This window comes from Carassius gibelio, chromosome B15, assembly GCF_023724105.1.
Source record: "Carassius gibelio isolate Cgi1373 ecotype wild population from Czech Republic chromosome B15, carGib1.2-hapl.c, whole genome shotgun sequence".
NCBI lineage: Eukaryota > Metazoa > Chordata > Actinopteri > Cypriniformes > Cyprinidae > Carassius > Carassius gibelio.
In genome coordinates, this window is record NC_068410.1 from 6,106,837 (window position 1) to 6,130,187 (window position 23,351).

The 23,351-nt window shown below is 36.7% G+C and overlaps 1 protein-coding gene and 1 long non-coding RNA gene across 7 annotated transcripts in view; both read left to right on the top strand.

Moving 5' to 3' along the window:
- Window positions 1-1,411: 1,411 nt before the first annotated feature.
- Window positions 1,412-23,351, top strand: part of LOC127972460 (myelin-associated glycoprotein-like) — a 37,565-nt gene continuing 15,625 nt past the window's right edge. For 2 of the 5 annotated variants that reach the window (XM_052575952.1, XM_052575953.1), the window contains exons 1-3: window positions 1,418-1,718; window positions 3,172-3,232; window positions 3,618-3,821. In XM_052575952.1, coding sequence (XP_052431912.1) covers window positions 1,656-1,718; window positions 3,172-3,232; window positions 3,618-3,821 — 328 coding nt within the window. In that variant the 5' untranslated portion in view covers window positions 1,418-1,655. Of the gene's footprint in view, window positions 1,719-2,792; window positions 2,928-3,171; window positions 3,233-3,617; window positions 3,978-23,351 lie in introns of all 5 variants that reach the window. The other 3 variants (XM_052575958.1, XM_052575959.1, XM_052575954.1) reach the window with 3 other exon arrangements.
- Window positions 11,236-17,934, top strand: LOC127972462 (uncharacterized). 2 transcript variants are annotated; one of them, XR_008157099.1, is made up of 7 exons: window positions 11,236-11,509; window positions 11,610-11,873; window positions 13,603-13,681; window positions 13,795-13,878; window positions 14,386-14,458; window positions 14,724-17,072; window positions 17,195-17,934. It is a non-coding gene; the product is annotated as an uncharacterized LOC127972462 (long non-coding RNA). The 2 variants fall into 2 exon arrangements; XR_008157098.1 differs by having other exon boundaries at window positions 14,724-17,067.

A 23,351-nucleotide genomic window follows, 5' to 3' on the forward strand; every position in this document is an offset into this window, starting at 1 on the left:
GAAATGGAAACAAACCAGTTTTCGAGATTGGACTAGGTTTAACAAAGTTGAAATTCTGCCTTAATGAACATATCAGCATGTAATTACTGTAATAATTATACAAAACATTAGTAAACTCTATATTAGGTTAAAAGACGATAACACAAAACTGTGTTAGTTTAGTCAGCGCGCTGATCTAGTACCGTTGTGCTTCAGGTGTCCCGAGTTTGAGTCCTGGCTCACGGACCTTTGCCAATCCCATTCCTTTCTCTCTCTCTCTCTCTCGCTCCCTCTCTCTCTCTCTCGCTCCCTCTCTCTCTCGCTCCCTCTCTCTCTCTCTCTCTCTCTCTCTCTCTGTCTCTCTCTCTCTCTCTCTCTCTCCCACTTCACTACTCTCTATGAAAATAAAGGCATAAAACAGCAAAAATAAAATCTTTTAATGTTACATTACAACACTGCTGATGAGATGCCATCTTTGAAAATGTGTAATCTGATCTAGATTGTGATGACAATCTGACACATGCTTCAGCCGCAGAAACTAGAAACAGATTTCAATACTCTCTGACAATCTGCATAATGAACTGCTTTTGTTCTACAGCCTTTGAGTGGAGTCCATTGTTGGTTACACCTCATTGCAACACCTATTTCTTGCGTTTGAACAGGTACCAGGATTTTCATTTAGGAAGAGAAACAAAGAATAAAAAATATAAATTATGGTGGGGAAGAAAGCATCTCTGGTGAGCGAGGTGACAGGGTTCCTGTTGTTGTCGACCCCTACTCTTTCCATCATTTATGCCATGCAGTGACATATGCAGGGCTCGCATTGAGTAGGGATGCGGGGGGATTGCATCCACCTGGTTGAAAAAATAACAAAAAGCATCCTCTCAGTAAAACCACCATCCCCCTTACCATCCCCTTTGGATTAAAAATGTGTATTATGTAAAACATATCATACAAATTAAATGTTAAAATTTTCTACTTAAGATAATTCATGAATAACGGCAATTGGCCAATCAGAACTCCTAAAATTAAAGTTAAGAGGCTTTATGCAACACTTAATGGGTTTTAAGTGATACTTAAGAGACATTCTAAGGGTTTATGACGTTTCACCTACAGAAACCCTTAAGTAATTTTAGGGGTATTTTATGGAACGCCCTTAAGTGTAAGGGAAACTTAAGGATGAATTTAACGGAAAATTAGGCTTAAGGTGGGAAGTCGTGGCCTAATGGTTAGAGAGTCGGACTCCCAATCGAAAGGTTGTGAGTTTGAGTGCCGGGCTGGCAGGAATTGTGGGTGGGGAGAGTGCATGTACAGTTCTCTCTCCACCCTCAATAGCATGACTGAGGTGTCCTTGAGCAAGGCATCGAACCCCCAACTGCTCCCTGGGCGCCGCAGCATAAATGGCTGCCCACTGCTCCGGGTGTGTGTTCACAGTGTGTGTGTGTACACTGCTCTGTGTGTGTGCACTTTGGATGGGTTAAATGCAGAGCACAAATTCTGAGTATGGGTCACCATACTTGGCTGAATGTCACGTCACTTTCACTTTCACTTTTATACAACCGGCACAGGCTGATCTAACAAGAATACAAAGGCACTTTCCCGCTTGCTCCTACAATCACCGAGCTCCATGAGGGAAGTTCCTTTTGGCAACACTATTCCACTATTAGGAATGGTTGATGATAGCTCGCGTCAGCATTTGTCTGCCTCTATATCAACAATGGAGGCAGCTCCAGCATGAGGTAAAGCAGACTTACAAGTATGGCAGCAAGAATATCCAGTGATACAGGTTTTTTTTGGTACATTAAAAGCAGGGCACAGATGAAAATAATCTCTGGCAGTTACAGTATAGAGTTGGTGCATCACTGGAAGAGAATCCAGGAACAGCAGGGAATCCAGTATTGTAAAAATCATTTAGCTGGGGTAAAGAAGTTTTTCAGTTGTTGTTACTCCAGAGATTGAAAACTGAAGTACTTACCAATCTCCATGACCAGCATGGTCACCAATAGGACCAACCTTCTTGACTAGCCATTTGCACGTGCAACTGCCACGTTACTAGAGTGCCTCTAGCGCAGCATTTCACTACAGCACAGGGGAATGAAAATGTGAAGCACCATTGTGTGAAGCAGTCCATATTTATAAAAAAGGCTCATCGTTCTTGAAAAACTGTTTGATGTGACCAGTATGCAAAGCTGATAGCCATCTATTGAGGTGTGATTCAATGTGAATTGTTTGAGGAAAGCGGCATGAGATCACGATTTATAAGGATACATTTAGTTTGAGAGTTTGTCAGCCACTGTTTTCTTTACCTCTATATTAAATTAATGATCCAGTGTTTGTTGTGTGCTAATAAGACACAGCACATTGAGAAACGTCAATGGGGAGAACTGTTTCTTCTGGGGGTTTTTGGTTTGTATTTTGTTTTCATTTGTTTTGTATAGCATTGTGTTGTATTTCTTTGGAATTATATTTGTTTTGTTATTGGTGATAACATTGGTACAATACAAAGTTTTTATAGTGTAATGGCATTGGGTAGCATGCAATAATTCCCTTTAAAGTTCATCACAGAAGTGTGCTGATTGCAGTGTACCAGTGAAGGTGATTGATTAATTTGTGCTTTGATTCCCTGTTTGTGTATTGGAGTATTGTGTGTATTGGGTTTCGTATGTTTATGACATGTCTTGCCTGTGTGTATTCTATTATACCTTTTAAACGTCTTAGCATTTATATATATAATTATTATTATTATTATTATTATTATTATTTATTTATTTATTTATTTATTTTATTCACATATAATTTATTTAACCCTTCAGGACACTTTTAAGTTAAATGTGTATAGCCAGTCTTTCAGAAGCCTTTGAAACAGGAAGTGAACAAATGGGAAGGAAGCTCTCAGATATTCACAGTTCTATTCTACTTCGTATGAACTCATTTTTGAGAACACAGCAGTAAGTTACAATATATAAAATTATATCAACAGAGTGATTATTTAAGTCTAGAAAATTACCGATTTATTGCACTGTGACCTATTTTAATAATTATTAATAATAATAATAATTAATGTAAAAAGTTCAGGTAAGTTTAATAATGTTCAAAACTGAAAGCAATGGTATTCTAAAACAATACTCATTGTGTATTAGTAATTACATTAGCAACTGAAGTGCCATAAATGATGGCAACATTTATTCCCAGGTGCTGAACTTTGATGCAGAGATGGTTTTCTGGAGCTGTTTATTCTTTCTCTGGCTAAGAGGTTAGTAAAGATAAATAAGAGAAAATGGTTATCTTTGTATGACAGCTGTTTTAAATAATCAAAGCTTAATCCTGTTTTAGTGGATTTATACAATAAAATCTGTTCATTTTAATTAGATATTCTCAGACTTAAGCCATGCAGTGTTAAAAGTAAAATAAAGTGAGTCATTCCTCACACAAAGGACAGTGTACTTCCAGCCATCTATGGGGAAGAAACTATTAGCTGAACTAAGATGAGTGTCCTGGATGTAGACACATAAAATTATTGCTTTACAAAATGGTTTCATTATTGAAACATTAAACATTTGTAACATTAGATAAAATGAATTGGTAACTAATTACTAAAAACAAAAAAAAAATTCTACATTTTAAAATTCTTCTTTCAGTGTCATCTGCTAATGCTGGGGAATGGAGCGCTAAAATGCCAGAATCAGTGGTGGGTTTGTCTGGATCATGTGTGCTGATTCCCTGTACGTTCAGCTACCCTGCAAATGGAAAAACATACACAGAATTTACAGGGATTTGGTACCATGAATATTCAACAGTGGTATACCATACGGACACTTCAAAAATCATCAACTTGTTCAAAGGTCGCACTAGTCTGATTGGTGATTTGCGCCAAAATAACTGTTCTTTGAATATCAGCTCTTTGAGCAGCAGTGACGCTGGGTCATTCGTGTTCCGGATTGAGATTAAAGATCTGAACAAGTACTCCTATGGTGAGAAAGTATCAATATCCGTGAAAGGTAAGATATTTTATATATTTATTTTTTTAAATAAAAAGATTTTAATGTTAACCTTCACACTTAAAAATAAAGGTTTTTACAGTGATGGCACAGAAGTACCATTTTAGGTTCCCCAAAAAACGTTAACTTTCTTCGCATTAAAGGTGCTGTAGGGAACTTTTGTAAAAAAATATTTTTTACATATTTATTAAACCTGTCATTATGTTCTGACAGTAGAATATGAGACAGATAATCTGTGAAAAAAATCAAGCTCCTCCAAGTAGTCCTATTGCCATTTGCAGAAACTCCATCACTCCCGGTAAAAAATAACCAATCAGAGCTGCGGTCTGTAACTTGTGTAATTTTGTGTTCAAAATGTAGAAAAATGAAGATAATAAGCGAGTACACCATGAATCCATTTTCCAAACCATGTTTTTAGCTTGTCCTGAATCACTAGGGTACACCTATAATAAGTGTTTATATTCGGACTATTTTAGATTGCTTCAGGGATACCGCGGCGGAGTAACCCAGTACCTTTGTGATTCTTCATAGACATAAACAGAGAGAATTAGTTCCGGCTACAATGTTCTTCCGCAAGACGCAAGTAGTTCAGTTTATTAACCGCTAGAGCGTCAAAAGTTCCCTACCGCAGTTTTAAGAACATTTCAATAACCTAAAGTATAATTAAATAATCTAATCTACCATTTTCTACTGCAAAAAAAATACTTTTTTCCTTTTTCTTTTTTGTTTTATTTTTTTATGAAAAGGTTTAATGCTTGTTAAAAGTTATCCATGGAACTAGGGCTGGTTCTGATTCGATTTTTTTTTTTTTTTTTTAGATTTTTTAAAATATAAGTTCAACATTATTCAAGTAAACTTTTTCTTGATTAACCCTCTAATTAAAGAAAATTATATTCCAAGTGCTCCACACATGAAATTATCAACATAATGTAAATGTTAAACAAATTATGTTAAACATCTGTGAAGAAAATCTATTGCATTGTAAAAACTTGTCTCATACATAGTATATGTTCAGAAATAATGCAAGGAAAATGCTTATATATATATATATATATATATATATATATATATATATATATATATATATATATACACACAGAAGTATATAACGCAGAAGTAAATAACGCTATAATAAAAGTTTCGTTCATACATTCCTATAAAATATTCCTTACATTTACTTTTAAATGAAATTGTAAAAGGTTTTTTTTTTTTTTTCTGGGGACATCTTATAAAACAAGTCCTGATAATAACCTTTGTCTCATGGCATTAAATATTGGGTAGACCAAAAGCATGTTTCAACATCAAATGAGTCCCACACTATTTTTAACTATAAATGTTCTTTGAAAACAATTAATACCAGCTTTCAGCTTGTCACCAGAATACAAACATGAAATACCAGATAAACAATAATTGTTACAGATTTTTTATTTGCTTGAGCTGCTTTTCCATTGTTTTTTCTATGTTAAAAAGTTTGCATGCTTAAAATCTAGTGTGACTGTGACTTAATTTTAATAAATATTAACGAGCATGAATAAATTCAACCACCCCAATGACATATTAAAGTTTCACTTTCCATAATCCATGACCGACAGAAGCATCTTGGCGGCAGGGATTTAAATCTTTAACAAGACTCAAATTGACACTGAGTGAAAGACTGGCTTTTGTTTCAATCAGGTAGGATATATGTGATTTCAAAACATTACAGTCAATCCTACATTGGGGCTGATCCCGTGGGTGCTCAGGCATAGCTGCGACATTATCTATTCACTATTGGCGTGAGGACTGGGATTGGGGAATGCTGACTTAAAGCATAAAATAATCATGAATGAACATCAGAAGGTATTTCAACCTGGGAAAGACCTCAATACACTACCGAAATTAATTTACTTTCCTGTCCGTTTTTTTTTTTCAAACAAAATGGCGGGTTCAGCACTATGATTGGTCAGATCTCCTTTCAATCAAGTTCCCTGTGAAGAGTCGATTTTGATTGTGTTTTTCTTTCTTTCTTATTTTTTCCTTGTAATGTGAGAGTGGGAGTCAAGAGGTTTCTGAAATGAAATTAAACACATTGTTTTGCTGTACATAAAATTTTGAAAGGTTACCCAGTTTAAATATCCTTTGCTAAGTCTTGAACCTATTTTTTGGGCGACAACTATTACAACAGGTTTTGGAACTTTGCAACAGAGGTGGACAGAGTACACAGTTTCATTACTAGTAAAAGTACAGATACCCCTTGCAAAATTTTACTCAAGTACAAGTAAAAGTACTACAGTCAGATTAGGGCTGGACAATTATGGCTAAATTCAAAACCTCTATTAATTGAACATTTTACCTCGATTACGATTAATGAATGATTATTTCTGTTTTGTTTTTTTGCGCTCATAGTTCACTGGCAAGGTTTGTACTGTTAGCAGGGCCATAGCTGGGGTCAGCGGGGCCCCGGTTCAGGTTGTACCAGTGGGCCCTGTTTGAAAGTGTTTAATTGTATGTTCGTTCTGTTTATTTGTTTGTGCTATTTACACAATGTTTAAGTTTTTCAAGTTTGTAAGTGTCCAGGTACAGAAACCGAATAATTAAATGTAAAATAGCACTGTAAAAATTAAACATACAGTCAAACCAAAATTTATTCAGACACCTTCAACATTTCTCACATTATCAGTTTATTTGCTTTAGTTTAGAAAATGGTAAATTAAATATGACAAGAACTCAGAGTAAAAATGCCAGAACAAATTAATCTTGATAATTTCAGATAACTTTGATTGTAATCTATTACATATCTTTCTATCAAACGAAACTTCATAAAACAGTCAGTACTTTGTTGGCCAATTACTAAGCAATGATTAATTGTGTTCAGTCTGTGGTGTGAAAAGGTTGCATTAGCAATTGCGCAAAGGAGAGCTCAGTTCAGTGTTACTGTCTGTGAGACGCGGCTCTCTCTCCGCATGCGCACCAAGGACAGCGCGAGTAACCAGCTGCTCAGTTCAGCTTCTCCGCGTCTTGTGTTTGAATGCTTTAAAGACTTTTGAATGGTTACATTTCCAAGTGGCCAGGCTTAATAACACGTGGAAATGATACATTTTCATGACGACACGCAGCAGCGTTCTGTCAACAGTCCTGAGCGTCTTTTTAGACTGGCCTCAGCCAGACAGTTGAGATTGACTAGTAAAAGCGCAATCTGACATCATAGCTCACTATCAGCAGTTATTTTATCTATGTTCTTAACATTTCTTATAGATTATTGCTCGGTGTAAGAGATAAATAAAGATCAGATAAAGATAAATTAGAACAGTACCAGTACGAGTGATTGCGTGTGTGAATTAGTCATACCGTCTCTATATTATTGTGAAGCTGTGGGTTGTATATAGCCTTCAAAAGTAGAAAAATATGCTATAATAAGTTTTGAGATTCTAAGCTACTTTAGTAATAAAGGTCCCACTTTATATTAGGTGGCCTTAACTACTATGTACTTACATAAAAAAATAAGTACAATGCACTTATTGTGTTCATATTGTATTGTAAAACACTGCTGCTATTGAGGTGGGATGGGGTAAGGTTAGGGAGAGGGTTGAAGGTATGGGTAAGTTTAAGGGTGGGTTAAGGTGTAAAGTATGGGTCAACAGTGTAATTATAAATGTAATTACAGAAATTAAATACAAATGTAATTACATGTTGTTGTCTTTTAAATATAAGTACAATGTAAAAACATGTATGTACACAATAAGTACATGCTAAACATGGAAAAAGTTTTTTTGAAAAAGTTTCAAAAATTAAGTTGTACGTTTGAAGGTGTATTTTTGTTCCCAAAATACTCCTTCCGGTTTGTCACAAGTTTCGGAAAGTTTTTTTCGAGTATGGCTCTGTGTGACGTTAGATGGAGCGGAATTTCCTTATATGGGTCCTAAGGGCACTTCTGCCGGAAGAGCGCGCGCTCCCGTATAGCACAGCACTGAGAGCACAGACATTCACTGATCAGAGCGAGAGCATCGTGAAAAGTCACAAAAGAAGTGTGTTTTTGGTTGCCAGGGCAAGACAACCCTGCACAGATTACCAAAAAAAAAACGCATTAAGGGACCAGTGGATGGAGTTTATTTTTACAGAGCATCAACGAAGTTGTGCAAGTGTTTTTGTTTGTTCCCTGCATTTCGAAGATGCTTGTTCACAAGGCCCAGTTTGACGACGGATTTGCACATCGTTTATTTCTTAAGGATGATGCAATCCCAAGGAAAAAGGGTCACGATTGTGTGTTGGAACCGCAGGCGGTGAGTAAAACTGCTTCAAATATCTCTGCCTCCTTGTTAGTGCGTCCGCCTCCCATCGGAGACCCGGGTTCGAGCCCCGCTCGGAGCGAGTCGTTGCTGCTGCTGCTTTCGTTCAGTTTCAGCCTCTGGATCTGATTCTGGATCATAAATAAACGGCTGAATCTGACTGTAAGCCATGGTTTGTTTTAGATGATGGTTTTTCCCTCACGGAAATGTCACAGCTTCCACATCCTCTCAACGCAAAAGCCTATTCGCGCTCGTGATTCTTTAGCTCTGCCCACACATCACGCCTCCAGCGGCTCGTGTTTTTCCCAGTAGTATGTTCCTGCACAACCGGAGGCTGCAGATTCAGGACCGCAGATCTGGGCCGCAGTTCTAGAACCCTAGTTTTTCCTGACAGCGCCACCTACCGTACTGGCCAATATAGCGATGGCTGCAGTTTCAGGAACGCAGTACTAGTATCCTGTTGGTTTAGTTTGCAGTCACGTTACTTTGTATATAGCATCAATATATTAATCTCAGTAGCATGTTTTTAAATGTGACTTTTGATTCAAAATGCAGCAGAGTTAAATTACTAATTGTGCTTTGAGTCACAATTTTAAATATAAACATGAATTTACACAAAATATAAATGAAATATCAATTTTGTAAAATTGATGTATATCAATGTTAAAACAATTGTAAAAAATTAAGAACCTTAAAAGTCTTGAATTGTCTCTTGAAAAGTCTCTTGAATTATACAGTATATTGATTCACTTCCTTAAGGTGAATTAGTTCATTATCAGGTAAGTTAAAGTTGGAATCAGCATATGGAGTCACTAAATTACTGCCAATATTTTAAAAGTTGTTGAGAGGCAAGACAAGATACAAGAATGATTCAAGAATGTTTATTTATATACAGATATATACATACATACATATATATATATATATATATATATATATATATATATATATATATATTATAGTTCAGACCAAAAGTTTGGACACATCTTCTCATTTAAAGAGTTTTCTTTATTTTCATGACTATGAAAATTGTAGAGTCACACTGAAGGCATCAAGGGCTATTTGAGCAAGAAGGAGAGTGATGGGGTGCTGCGCCAGATGACCTGGCCTCCACAGTCACCGGACCTGAACCCAATCCAGATGGTTTAGGGGTGAGCTGGACCGCAGACAGAAGGCAAAAGGGCCAACAAATGCTAAGCATCTCTCGGGGAACTCCTTCAAGACTGTTGGAAGACCATTTCAGGTGACGACCTCTTGAAGCTCATCAAGAGAATGCCAAGAGTGTGCAAAGCAGTAATCAAAGCAAAAGGTGGCTACTTTGAAGAACCTACAATATGACATATTTTCAGTTGTTTCACACTTTTTTGTTATGTATATATTTCCATATATAATTCCACATGTGTTAATTCATAGTTTTGATGCCTTCAGTGTGAATCTACAATTTTCATAGTCATGAAAATAAAGAAAACTCTTTGAATGAGAAGGTGTGTCCAAACTCTTGGCCTGTACAGAATGTACATGTCATTTTTGTGACAACATCACAAAAGCACCAAAGTGAAGAAAGTTTCCATCAGTTGCTGCATGGATAGAACGGCTGTAGGCTTCAACTCTAGAGAAAGAGAGAGCAAGAGACAGAGAGAGATAAATAAGAAACATTTGTTTAACATATTCAACTGGAATATATATATATATATATGAAAAGTGAAAGTCCTTGCAGCATGTGGTGCATCTCTTCAATTCGGGCAGGGATCTCCCTTTTTGGATTGTTATATGTATCTTGGAAAAGAGATACATATACTTTGTATACTCTGTACTTGTTAGAATATTTTGAGATCATGAAAATATCCCTAGTGCCTTTTTTAATCATCTGTCCTACAATGAGCCTAATCAAATTCATAAAATCACTTCATATTGGCCATGCAAAACATGACAGAAACTAACACATGATAGCAATGTATAACTGTATGTGGAGTAGACCTGCAGATTAGGCCAAATTGTAACAAACTATTAAAATTGCCAAATGCCTCATTTATCATTGCAAAACAATGCCAAAACAACAGGCTAACACATACTGCAACTAGGCAGTCAGTGCAGTTTAATTATAAAATATATTTTATACATAAATATGGTAAAACAACAACTATTAAGCCAGTATTCACACTAATACATTAAGCTGCAGGTAAATCTTACAAACCTTACATCAACCATGCTCTTGCCATCTGATAAGTTTAATTAATGTGCAGGCTAGATTCACTTATAATACTTCGTCATTAAAACACAATTAGGATTTATGAAATCATAGCCACGAATTAACGTAGTAGTAACGTCGTAGTAATTAATAAAACTAGCTCACAAATTCATAATTTGGTGGGAATTAATTATTAATTCATAGGTAGCAGTTCTCACTATGTAAACTTTGCACCGTTTAAACGTTATAAAATAAAACTTAATTAAATATCGATACTCACCATCTGGTTGCTGTCCACGTCGTCCATCTTTAATTAGTGTTGATTCAGTACAGTAGGTGGCGCTGTCACAAAAATACTAGGGTCCTAAAGCTGCAGTCACAGATTTGCGGTCCTGTAACTGCAGCCTCCGGTTGTGCAGGAATACCCTTCTCGTTTTTCCGGGAAAAATCGGTACAGACTATCTTTCTCTTATGAATATAATTAAACTAAAGACTTTTTGGATTTATGAAGGATGCAGTACTACTCTATAGGTACTCAAGATTAACAGGATATTGAGTGAAAACGAGCATTTCACCCCCCCTTTAATTTGCGTTTATTGGTGTTCACTAAAAAGTGCAGAAATAAAAATCCCATATGTGGGACCATACCGCTCAAAGGGTTAAGTTTTAACATTTATAACATTTATTTTCATTAATATAAATTTGTCATTTTTAAAACGTAGTACTTGTTTGTAATTGAATTAAGTTTATCAGCGGTATCAGAATGTGGCCTGAACCTCAGACAAATGTAAAAATAATTTATACAATATTCTTTTGTCTCAATCAGATCCTCCATATAATGTAAGCGTGGTCACTAAACCCTCAGTGAAGGAGAATGACTCTGTGGAACTGTCCTGCTCCAGTGACAGCAATCCTCCTGCGAACAGCTACCAGTGGTTCAGCTTGAATGGGACGATGTTAGCAAAGAGCCCTACTTACAAACTGGAGAGAGTGTCTCGACATACTGAGGCCATTTCCTGTACAGCCTTTAACACAGAGGGAAAAAAACAATTCTGGTCCTCGGAAACTTAATATATTGTGTAAGGCCTTGTTTCAAAAGTTTAAACTGGTATATTTTAGTGATCATTGTTTATAATGTATGATAGCTAATACTCTCTGTCTTTCTGTCTGTCTGTCTAGATCCTCCTGAGATTAAAAGTGAATCTTCTTGCCAGTCTAAGATTTTGACGGTTTGTGTCTGTATTGTGGACTCCAACCCTCCCAGTGAAGTCAAGTGGTTTGGTCCAGATTCCTCGAAAGCCTTCTCCAGCACCAGCATTAAACAAAACAAGTCTCTTACCATATTCACCTTACAGGGTTGGCTGGGTTTCCCTGAGACTATCCTGTGCTTTGCCAATAACAGTCTGGGAAGCTCTTCCTTAACTTTGGAAGCTCCTCAAAATGGTGAGAGTTCAACTTTGGTCTTTTAAAAACAATATATATATAGAGAGAGAGAGAGAGAGAGAGAGTGCAGAATGATTAGGCAAGTTGTATTTTTGAGGAATAATTTTATTATTGAACAACAACCATGTTCTCAATGATTCCAAAAACTCATTAATATCAAAGCTGAATATTTTTGGAAGTAGTTTTTAGTTTGTTTTTAGTTTAGTTTAGTCCTATTGTAGGAGGATATCTGTGTGTGCAGGTGATTATTACGGTGCATAATTATTAGGCAACTTAACAAAAAACAAATATATACCCATTTAAATTATTTATTTTCAGCAGTGAAACCAATATAACATCTCAACATTCACAAATATACATTTCTGACATTCAAAAACAAAACAAAAACAAATCAGTGACCAATATAGCCACCTTTCTTTGCAAGGACACTCAAAAGCCTGCCATCCATGGATTCTGTCAGTGTTTTGATCGGTTCACCATCAACATTGCGTGCAGCAGCAACCACAGCCTCCCAGACACTGTTCAGAGAGGTGTACTGTTTTCCCTCCTTGTAAATCTCACATTTCATGATGGACCACAGGTTCTCTATGGGGTTCAGATCAGGTGAACAAGGAGGCCAAGTCATTAGTTTTTCTTCTTTTAGACCCTTTCTTGCCAGCCACGCTGTGGAGTACTTGGACGCGTGTGATGGAGCATTGTCCTGCATGAAAATCATGTTTTTCTTGAAGGATGCAGACTTCTTCCTGTACCACTGCTTGAAGGTGTCTTCCAGAAACTGGCAGTAGGACTGGGAGTTGAGCTTGACTCCATCCTCAACCCGAAAAGGCCCCACAAGCTCATCTTTGATGATAGCAGCCCAAACCAGTACTCCACCTCCACCTTGCTGGCGTCTGAGTTGGACTGGAGCTCTCTGCCCTTTACCGATCCAGCCACGGGCCCATCAAGACTCACTCTCATTTCATCAGTCCATAAAACCTTAGAAAAATCAGTCTTGAGATATTTCTTTGCCCAGACTTGACGTTTCAGCATGTGTGTCTTGTTCAGTGGTGGTCGTTTTTCAGCCTTTCTTACCTTGGCCATGTCTCGGAGTATTGCACACCTTGTGCTTTTGGGCACTCCAGTGATGTTGCAGCTCTGAAATATGGCAAAACTGGTGGCAAGTGGCATCTTGGCAGCTGTACGCTTGACTTTTCTCAGTTTACGGGCAGTTATTTTGCGCCTTGGTTTTTCCACACGCTTCTTGCGACCCTGTTGGCTATTTTGAATGAAACGCTTGATTGTTCGATGATCACGCTTCAGAAGCTTGGCAATTTTAAGAGTGCTGCATCCCTCTGCAAGATTTCTCACTATTTTTGACTTTTCGGAGCCTGTCAAGTCCTTCTTTTGACCCATTTTGCCAAAGGAAAGGAAGTTGCCTAATAATTATGCACACCTGATATAGGGTGTTGATGTCATTAAACCACACCCCTTCTCATTACTGAGATGCACATCACCTAATATGCTTAATTGGTAGTAGGCTTTTGAGCCTATACAGCTTGGAGTAAGACAACATGCATAAAGAGGATGATGTGGTCAAAATACTCATTTGCCTAATAATTCTGCACACAGTGTGTGTATATATATATATATATATATATATATATATATATATATATATATATATATATATATATTTGTTTGTTTTAATGCAATCTTTATGGTTTTTTGTTTGTTTGTTTTATTTTAACAGGCTTAATATACATTGTTGTTGCATCAGCATTTGCAGTTGTGTTAGTCTGTATTCTTATGTGTGTTGTGAGAAGACACTGGTAAGGATCTCGTAAGCTATACAACACTTTATCATTTAGTGTGTCTTGTTATTCCATCTTTCTTTATTCCTCCTTTGTTTCCTGGCACCATTAAAATCCCTCTTTTATTTCAGTAGGAACAGAGCTGTGCAACAAACTGTAATGAAGAATGAACAGACTCAAATGAAGACAACCCAACACAAGTTGGATTTAGAAAAGTATATGTTACCATTAATTATTTTGGAATCATTAATATTTTAAATGTTTTTGAAATAAGGTCTCTTTTTAAGAAAACTGAATATATAATATATTCTAATATTGTCGATTTGCTGCTCAAGAATCCTTTCCTTATTATTGTCAATGTTACAGCATAACTGTTTTCAAAATTGATAATAGTAAGAAATGTTTCAGCAAATCAGCATATTAGAATGATTTTTGAAGGATCACTTGACACTGAAGACTGGAGTAATGAAGCAGACAAGTCCTTGCCAGTAAAAAAATAAGAATAAATAAAAATAAAATTGATGTAATGTTTTTTTTATATATATTATTGGTTTTTCACAGCTTTGGCCAGCAGAAAGGTCTCATATCATAAAACACAACATTAAAAATGTTAATGATTCCAAACTTTTGACTATAGTGTATGATATAATGTTTGTTACGTAACTATATAACAAAACCTTTACTGATAATTTGTACTTTATTTATAATTTTATGAAAAGCAGTAAAGAAGAAGAGCGCAGTGATGGAGGCATTTACACAAACTGCCCAGACAGTCATGTTTATGACAACTCGGTGGTGAGTGTGACTTTCTCACTGTTCTTGGAGGTGTTGATTTTTGGTGTGAGTGTTGTTTGTGTTATTAGCAATACAAATTTACTTCATGAAAACTTTGCACACTAGATGGCTATTAATATACTGTAGCACACTGAAGAGAAAAGCTAAACACTGACTATAAAACAAAACTGCATGTGACTCAACATTTATAATTAAAAGTGAGTATTTACTGAATGGAATCTACTTTATTTGAGATGTCTGTAACCTAATTTCATTTTGTGATTAGGGTGATAAGAGACTATTGTCATCTGACAGAGCCTTGGAAGATGAAGCGGTCTACGCTAACACATGAAGAAAAGGGCACGTGACATCCTGCTAGAAATTATAAATTCAGAGAAGGAACAAAGAGGAAAACAAATGTTTGACTAATTTAGATCTTATTATTCACTGAAGATGTTCAGAGGCAAAAAATGTCTTGCAACTGAAAACAAAAGTACTGTGTATGAATATCAACTCTTTTTACATTTAATGTATAAAGACAAAGTGTGTTTATATATTATGTATAGAATAATTGAGTTTAATTATCATTCTAAGTCATAAAATAGAAAAGATCTAAGTATCATGGTGAAATATGTTGTAAATATGACCAGAGGTGGATTTACTAACTGTTCGCGCACGCTCTCTCTCTCTCTCTCTCTCTCTCTCTCTCTCTCTCTCTCTCTCTCTCTTATTGTTGTTGTTCTAAAGACATATAGTATTACTTTGATTTTTGCATAACAAAAAACTAAATAAATACATATATAATGTGTCCTTTTAATGGCAGTAAATTGTGGCAAATGACAATCTTTTAAATTAATGATTCAGCCACGTCATTCCATGTGTTTTGAGGGCATGTGGTAGGGTTTGCCATGAAACAATCTGCAAATGAAATCCATTATTTTATGAACATTTTCTGCCAGTGCATTCCTGTAGACTACCTTCATGCAAGTGCGCTGTTGTGACTATAATGGGTAGAGTTACGGCTACAAACCTATTAGATTGTGTCTTATTACACATAACCCAACCCTAGCCTTACGATAATGCAAATACAGTAAATAACTGTTGTTCGTAATGACAAACATTACGCAGTATTGATGTGTGCGTGCCTTGGTCGTAGCTGTATGCAGTTAGTGTCAAAGCAAATCATTTTGAGAAATCAACACAGGCCCTATAAACCTTCAAAGTATGTGTATATACTCAATTAAACACCAGTCTGACCAATGAAAAAACTGGGTGTGCTTCTGATATGTGACTTTGACATACCATATCTTTACACCATCATCTGCAAGTTACGGGAGTGAAGCCTGCATTATTTATATTCGCTTGTTAAGTCTGACATCACATAGCAGCGCTTCCGTGTCCAAAGGCTGTATCAGTTACCACGAGAAAACAACAAAAGGTGTTAATATAAACTCACAATGTGATAGAATACTAGCGAAAAAGTTATAATCTTAACCTTTAACTCCATACCGAAGTCCCAGATAGGCAGACAATGAAAATATAAATATAAAAAAATATATATAAACATTATTTGTGTTTGGGACGCTGTGAGCACGGAGACTGTAGTGTATACCGTAAGTTTGAAAGCATTTAGCTTAAATGATTAATATGAATAAACAGTGCTCATAAACGGCTGCTGAGGTCGTATTCTCAAGTGAAGCGAGTTGAGGCTTGGACCCAGAAACAGCGCTTCTTACGTCATCACTTAACAACCGAATACAGATGTTCATTATAATCAATCAAGCTCTTTACACTAAACAGCCAACCAATAATGTGCATTGTATCTACACTTTGTTTGTTACTGTAAGAGAATTCTTTACTCAGCATTGAGCAAAAACTGTTTCGATGCATAGTGGGTTCTAACTAAAACACCTCTGATTCGACATTGCATTTAATAAATTAACAGATATGTCTGTGATTGGCTACATTGCTCGACACTGCAAAAACATATTAAAAAGACAGCAATGAACATCTCCAGAATGCAAACGCAAACATAAATTAATTGTTTCACCAATGAGATGTGACCCGCTGGTTCTTCAAGGCCCTACATGGCTTACCTCCTTCGATGAATATGAATTTAATGATAAAAATGGCACAATAATAACTGGAGAACAAGTTAATACTCCATATTTAAAGAAGTGTTTGAAAGAATATGCCCGGCGTAACTCAATACGATTTATAAAAATGAGGGTTTTAAGCAAGTAATAAAGCACTAAATTTTCCCAGTTTATCTCAATTGAGGTTAATAGATGCCATTGAAATGGTTGGATAAGACATTTTCTGAAAACTCTTCAAATGCAATCACATTAGTCAGTCAAAACAGAGCTTATTGAATCAATGACAGTTCAAATACCTGCTATCAATGGTTGTGAGTATAATGCTTCATCACTGACCAACTGATTGATCAGAGGATCCATTGTGCTCTGTAATCCTATTTAATTTACTCAATCCAGTCACATAACAGAAACCGCTCACACAAAGCTGTTCACAACACTCAATCAGAGCTGAAGTTCAGTATGGGGTACTCAGCACTATTTAAATCCCAAAAACAACTGCAAACCAACTGAGACATTGATTCGTAATCATCTCAGGTAAAGTCAGTGAATTGCTTATTTACTTTCGCATATAATGCGTATGGTTTATGTATGTTCATATTTTATAATTACTGTGCAAGAATTTTAACCCTTTTATTGTTTTGTTTTTCTTTCTTTTTTCCAGAGCATCACATTCCACAATATATCATGGGCAATGGAACATCTAGGCATCTGATGACCCAGGACTCTAGAAAAAATATTAGGAGAAATGAAAAACTCACTGAGGATGACCCAAAGGACAAAGTTCCTTTTGCAGACACCTTATGGAAAGACAAACCTTCAAAAGTACTGTCCAGGAAAGACTACAGAATGGCAAAACTAAATCTTGCACGAGGCAATCGCATCCGTTACTGGCATCTATCATCAGCACTGGAGTCTAAGCAGGAGCAAATTTCAGTGCATAACTGGGAAATGTACAATCCTGCCTTTGTACAGGAGGAAAATCCACAAAGTTGGCAGACCAGTTAATATACGGACACCTATTGTCAGGACTAATGTCAGGACCTCTTAAAAACCTCTTGAAAGAATGAGGTGGATTTGATTTGTAAAAGTGTGTTTTGGAAATATTCAGAAAACGGTTCCATTCAAATATTTAAATAATATTTGAGTTGCTCCTGCTTGTCTTTAAAAAGGTTCCTCCCTTCATTCATTGTCAGTGGATGCCATGGATTTTGATAAATGATCAATTGTACCCTATTTCTGAAAACATGTCCAAATCAGCATTTCAAAGATGAATTTGCTATATATGAATGATAGCCATATTCGGATAAATAATCTCCAACACTTATTGTGATTTAGAATTGATCAAATTCTCAAAGAAGAGTTATGATTTTGGTGGATTTATAAATAAAAATTACAACTTAAAAAAACAAACTGGTATCTTGTTTTTTTAATACACACAGAATTCAGCCATTTAGTGTTACAAATACAATATAGGGACACCTGTAAAGGAATAATTGACTACAGGCCGTTGATGTGCAGAAAATTCAACTGACTGAACCTTTATTATTATTATTATATATTATACATTTTTATAATTATTTCACTAATACTATGGTTGCCACACATCATGACATCTATCAGATTATTTCAAGGCATTTGTCTTGTTTTTCTACTTAAAACCCTATTGTGAGTATGATTTCTTCTGCTTCTCATCCAACGGCACAGTTGCTAATTCCAAAAATGAATTTTTGACCTAGTAACAGAGGCTGGAACCTAATGAAGCTAGGAGAGAGCATTTCATCACTGTTGTTCCTGCGAATAAAACACTGACACAATGATGATAAAGTACATTAATATTCACAATACCATCGGTTTATAGAATAATTAAGTAAATATAATTCCTTTATTTACCTTTGTAAAGAAATCTCATTGCTCTCTGCTGTCTCAAACAATGACATCTTTACCTGTGATGGCCCGTGTAGCTTCTCTAAAGGGAGGGCTGAATTCAATTTAATTTGCAATTTGCAGAAAATGGTCAACAACTACTGATACAATATTACTTTTTTAGCCCTGCCCACTAAATTGTACATGTATTGTCTAGCATTGTAGTGTCACACCACATTAGCAATCCATCTCTCGTTCATGTCAGATTAAGCGTGAGCGCTTGGAGTATGTCAGAAATAGAATGGGACAAAAGTTTACTGTGGGGTATTTGTCGTGTCATTCCGTGCCACCGAATTACTGATTAGAATGGGTTCTGCTGTCTTTTCTCACGGTGACCCGCATGAATTCAGTTCATTTTTATGAATGTGGGTAACCACTCAGTTGCTGTTCCCAAATGAGTACCACAATATGGTAATAAAAATGGAATCAATGAGGACCAGAAACCAGTTTGGTTACCCACATTCTTAAAAAATATGTGGGTATATTTTGAAGAAATATGTTCATTTATGATCAGCAGAAGAAAGAAATGTATGCAGTTTTGGAACAACTTTAAGATTTATGGTTGAACTGTATAACTTAGAGTTCTGTGTGGGTAAACATCACCTCACATCTTACTGTCATGTTTTCTCTTGTATTTTTCTTTGAGCCAGTGGATGTTAAAGGTTAACAGGACTATAACGCACATTTACTGAAACATAATATATTTGAAAAGTTTCTGTTCTGCGCCTACGGTGTAATTTCAAAATCAACTGTATGTGTGTCACTGTTGGTAAACCGTGGCCTTGGGTTTTGCACTATGTGGGTGGAGTGTGTTTGTGTGTGTGTGTGTGTGTCTTGCGTCAGCACTGATTGTTTCATGTGGGCGTCTCCGTTAATTGTTCATTATCACCAGCTGCTACTCATTACCCGATCCCTACATGTTGCCCTGTCTTTCGTCTTGTGTTTGTCAGTGCGTTGAATGCAGTCCCAGTGTTATATCCTGATCTCTCTGTCCCGTTTCATGTTTCTTCTCGACGCTGGATTGTCTTTGTCATCGGAACCATAACCCATCCACTAGTGACAGGGCCGTATTAAGACAGTGTGGTGCCCCTGGGCACTAGACATAATTAAGATGATTTCTCAAATGTAATTTATAAACTACCGTATTTTTCGGACTATAAGTCGCACCTAAGTATTAATCGCATCAGTCCAAACATACGTTGTGACAAGGAAAAAAACATATATAATTCGCACTGGACTATAAGTTTAATTAATTTAGAATCAAGAACCAAGAGAAAACATTACTGTCTACAGCCGCGAGAGGGCGCTCTGTGTCTTGAGTGGTAAACTACAGGAGCACTGAACAGCATAGAGAGCTCGCGGCTGTAGACAGTAATGTTTTAGCTTTAACTTCAATGGTAAACATGGAGAGTGCAGTCAATCGCTTCTGTGTCATTGTCGTCCTGAGCTCATTCTTTACTCGTTTGAAAAAAAACTTTAGATCCCTGTAACAATTAGTTCCAATTAGTTCCAACAAATAGTGTCCTTGTCTTTCTTTAACTTTCTTTTTGAAAAACCACTCAATTGACGTCTGTCCATTTTGATTCATTTTCTGTAGCCATTCAAAAAATGACACATTTGCGCGTGCTTGTTGTGGACCAACTCAACTCTGACAGATTGGGGGACGGAAGTGGGGGACTGATTGTGGTCATGTAATCTTTATTTATTTATAATTTATTATTATTATTATTGCTGTTGTTAAGTTAGTGTTCATAAATGAGTTATGTACAGTATGGTCTTTCAAGAATTTCAAGTTTATAATCAAACAATTTACGAAAAATATGTTTAAAGCTTGTGTCATGTGTAATACTGAATCAATGACCTGAGCAGACATTTGTCCATCAGGGGCGCAGATGGGATTTTTTAACTGGGGGGGACCAAGCTGTCCAACAGTCAAATTTTTTCAAGGTCTTGGAAATCAAATCAAGGTCTGGAGTCTGGAGGAACACTGGAGAGCCACAGAATACAAAGTCCAGTGTGAAGTTTCTGAATTCAGAGATTATTTGGGTGCTGTGATGTTGGTGGTATTGCTCCATTGTGTTTTATCAAGTCCATCTACCAGGAGATTTTGGGAGCACTTCCATCTTCCATCTGCTGACAAGCTTTATGGAGATGCTGATTTCCTCTTCGTTGGACGTTAGCACCTGCCCACAGTGAAAAAAACACTTCCCAGTGGTTTGCTGACCATGATATTACCGTGCTTGATTGGTCATCCAGCTCACCTGACCTGAACCTCACGGAGAATCTATGGGGTATTGTGAAGAGGAAGAGAAGTAACATTTGACAAACAATACAGAGGAGCTGAAGGCCACTATCAAAGCAAACTGGTCTTCAGTAATGCCTCAGCAGTGCCACAGACTGATCGCCTTCATTCCACGCCACACTGAAGCCCCAACCAAGTATTGAGTGCATAATTACCTACTTTGGATTTTAATTTTTCTTTTTCTTTAAAAGTTTCCTTCTTTTCATTTTTCTAAGCTGTAAGTCACCATCAGAATTAAAACAAAAAAACTCTTGAAATATTTCAGTCAGAAATATTTTCAGTCTGTGAATCTAGAATATAAGAAAGTTTGCTTATTTGAATTAAATTACAAAAAATAAAGAACTTTTCCAAGACATTCAAATTTTTTTAGATGCACCTGTATATGATCACTATGGTAACCCCTACAGGCACAATTGAGGCAGCTACCAGCTCCTCGTAGGACCCCGGGGTCAGGAGTCATAGCAATACACACACAGAGAACGTAAACGTCAGTGGAAGCACCATCGTCATGTTTGTTCATTGACAATAGAACAGTATGAAGTGAGAATGTGGGTAAAGTAATGGTTAGACTATTATTGTGCTTCAGCCTGCATCTGCCCTGACCCGATTCTTTAGCACCAAAACAAACACACCCATACCACAACAGGACCTGCTACGGTGGCCGAGAGAGATAAACCTGCTGCAAATGACAAAAATACCAGTAAATTATGAAAACATCTTCATCAGTTTGACAACACATGCTGCAAATACTCACAATACAAACAAATAAAGAAATGTGCTGCAAAAACACAGACCACATCGGAAATATTTAAGGGAACCGTAAAGTGACAAATGTGGCTGGGACATATTTTATAAATCTTTGCTCTGAAAAAATATATTTTGTTTATTTTAACAATCCTGGTCATACGATTCCTTAGCTTTGGATATTATTAGCCTAAATAAGCTGACTAAATACACAATTTCTGTACCTGTGAAAGGTTATGTAAGCTTGCTAACTTACTTTTACAGCTTACTTTACAAAAACTAACCATAGCCTGTGGTTTTACTATTGAAATGAATTAATTAATAAATACATTTATTATATAAAAAAGCAAACAAATCATTAACAAATTAACCATGGATTTATTACTATAACCATAGTTTAACCATGGTATTTGTACAAATATGGTCATACAAATGGTAATCAATAGTCAAAATACTCTTTTTGTTGGGGTAATATTGTTTGTGTTGAGTATTTGCAGAGCGTTTCTGTATTTGTTTGTGTTGTGAGCATTTGTAGCTTGTTTTTGTATTTCATTGTATTGAGTATTTGCAGCACGTGTCAAACTGATGAAGAGGTTTTCTTAATTTGCTGGTGCTTTTTCTATTTGAATGTTTTTTGTGAAGTTGAGCTCTCTCGGCCACCGTGCATCGCCCCTATTTTGAAATCTTCACCCTACACGTACATCCGCAACCATGGCAACAACGATCGCGGAAATAAGCGAAGATGACACACAAGCATATTCAAACGAATGCCAACATGGATAAGTTGTATGAAACAACGCAAAATCGTTACTCACCTATCAAAAATAAACAAATAAACCTCAGCGTCCGATTCGAGCCCTTCCCAATCCTTGAGTTTCTCTCCACGCGCTGGAAAGCTGCTCCGATATTTACGCGGGTCCTACCTCTTGCTTGATTGTAAACCCTCTTTTTTTTATCCACCATCTCTCTCAATGAAAGCATCAGCTAAATGAATAAATGTAAATGTAATGTAATATGCGGCCGTAATGTAATGTGCACTCAAATCCATAGACAGTAAAAGAATTGGACACAGCGACCCCATTGGAACTCAATTGAGACAAATGAAGCCCAGTTTTAGCGTTTTTTAGCACTTCCGTTTCTGACGCGCAGACTCAAACGAAGCTTGACGACGTCAGCAACCTGTCTGACAGATGTAAATCTTCTAGTAGCTGTGCGAAATTAATTATTTTGTATAGTATTTTCAAATGTAACGCCAGTACGCCATATTAAGTTAATTGCCTGCGAGCTTCTCCTCCTGTCTGTACGGTAATGCGACAGAGAGTGGAGTGGTTATGACGCAATCGTTAGCCTATTTTTTACAAAAACTGTTTATACGGGGCCATAATGTAACATAGAAGGTAATGGAGCCCTTTATACATTGTCGTGTATCTTTAGAAATAAATAATGGACAAACAGAGTCTTTAAACGCCTCAGATGTAAAGTTATTCGCTGTCAAAGTGACGCCAAAATGAATGGGAGTCAATGGGAATGCTAACGCAAGTGAAGTTCTGCTAAAAGATGGCAGCCCCCACCCGACTTCAACTTCCGTTCGAGTTCCTTGCCCCTTGCTCAAATCGAGCGCTCTCTTCTCGCCATCAGGACAAGACACGCCCCCTTACCGCTGATTGGCTACAAGTGTGTTTTGGGACTCGGTCAGACACAGCGGTCAAAAGCGTGTTTAAAAAATAATTTAGTGCACGTTTAAAGGAACGGCGGGCCGGGTCACTTCTACTTAAATTAGTGTACATCGCGGAAACTCACATTAATCCTCTGTTTACCAATAGAACCTTTCATTGAGAAAGTGAGGGGG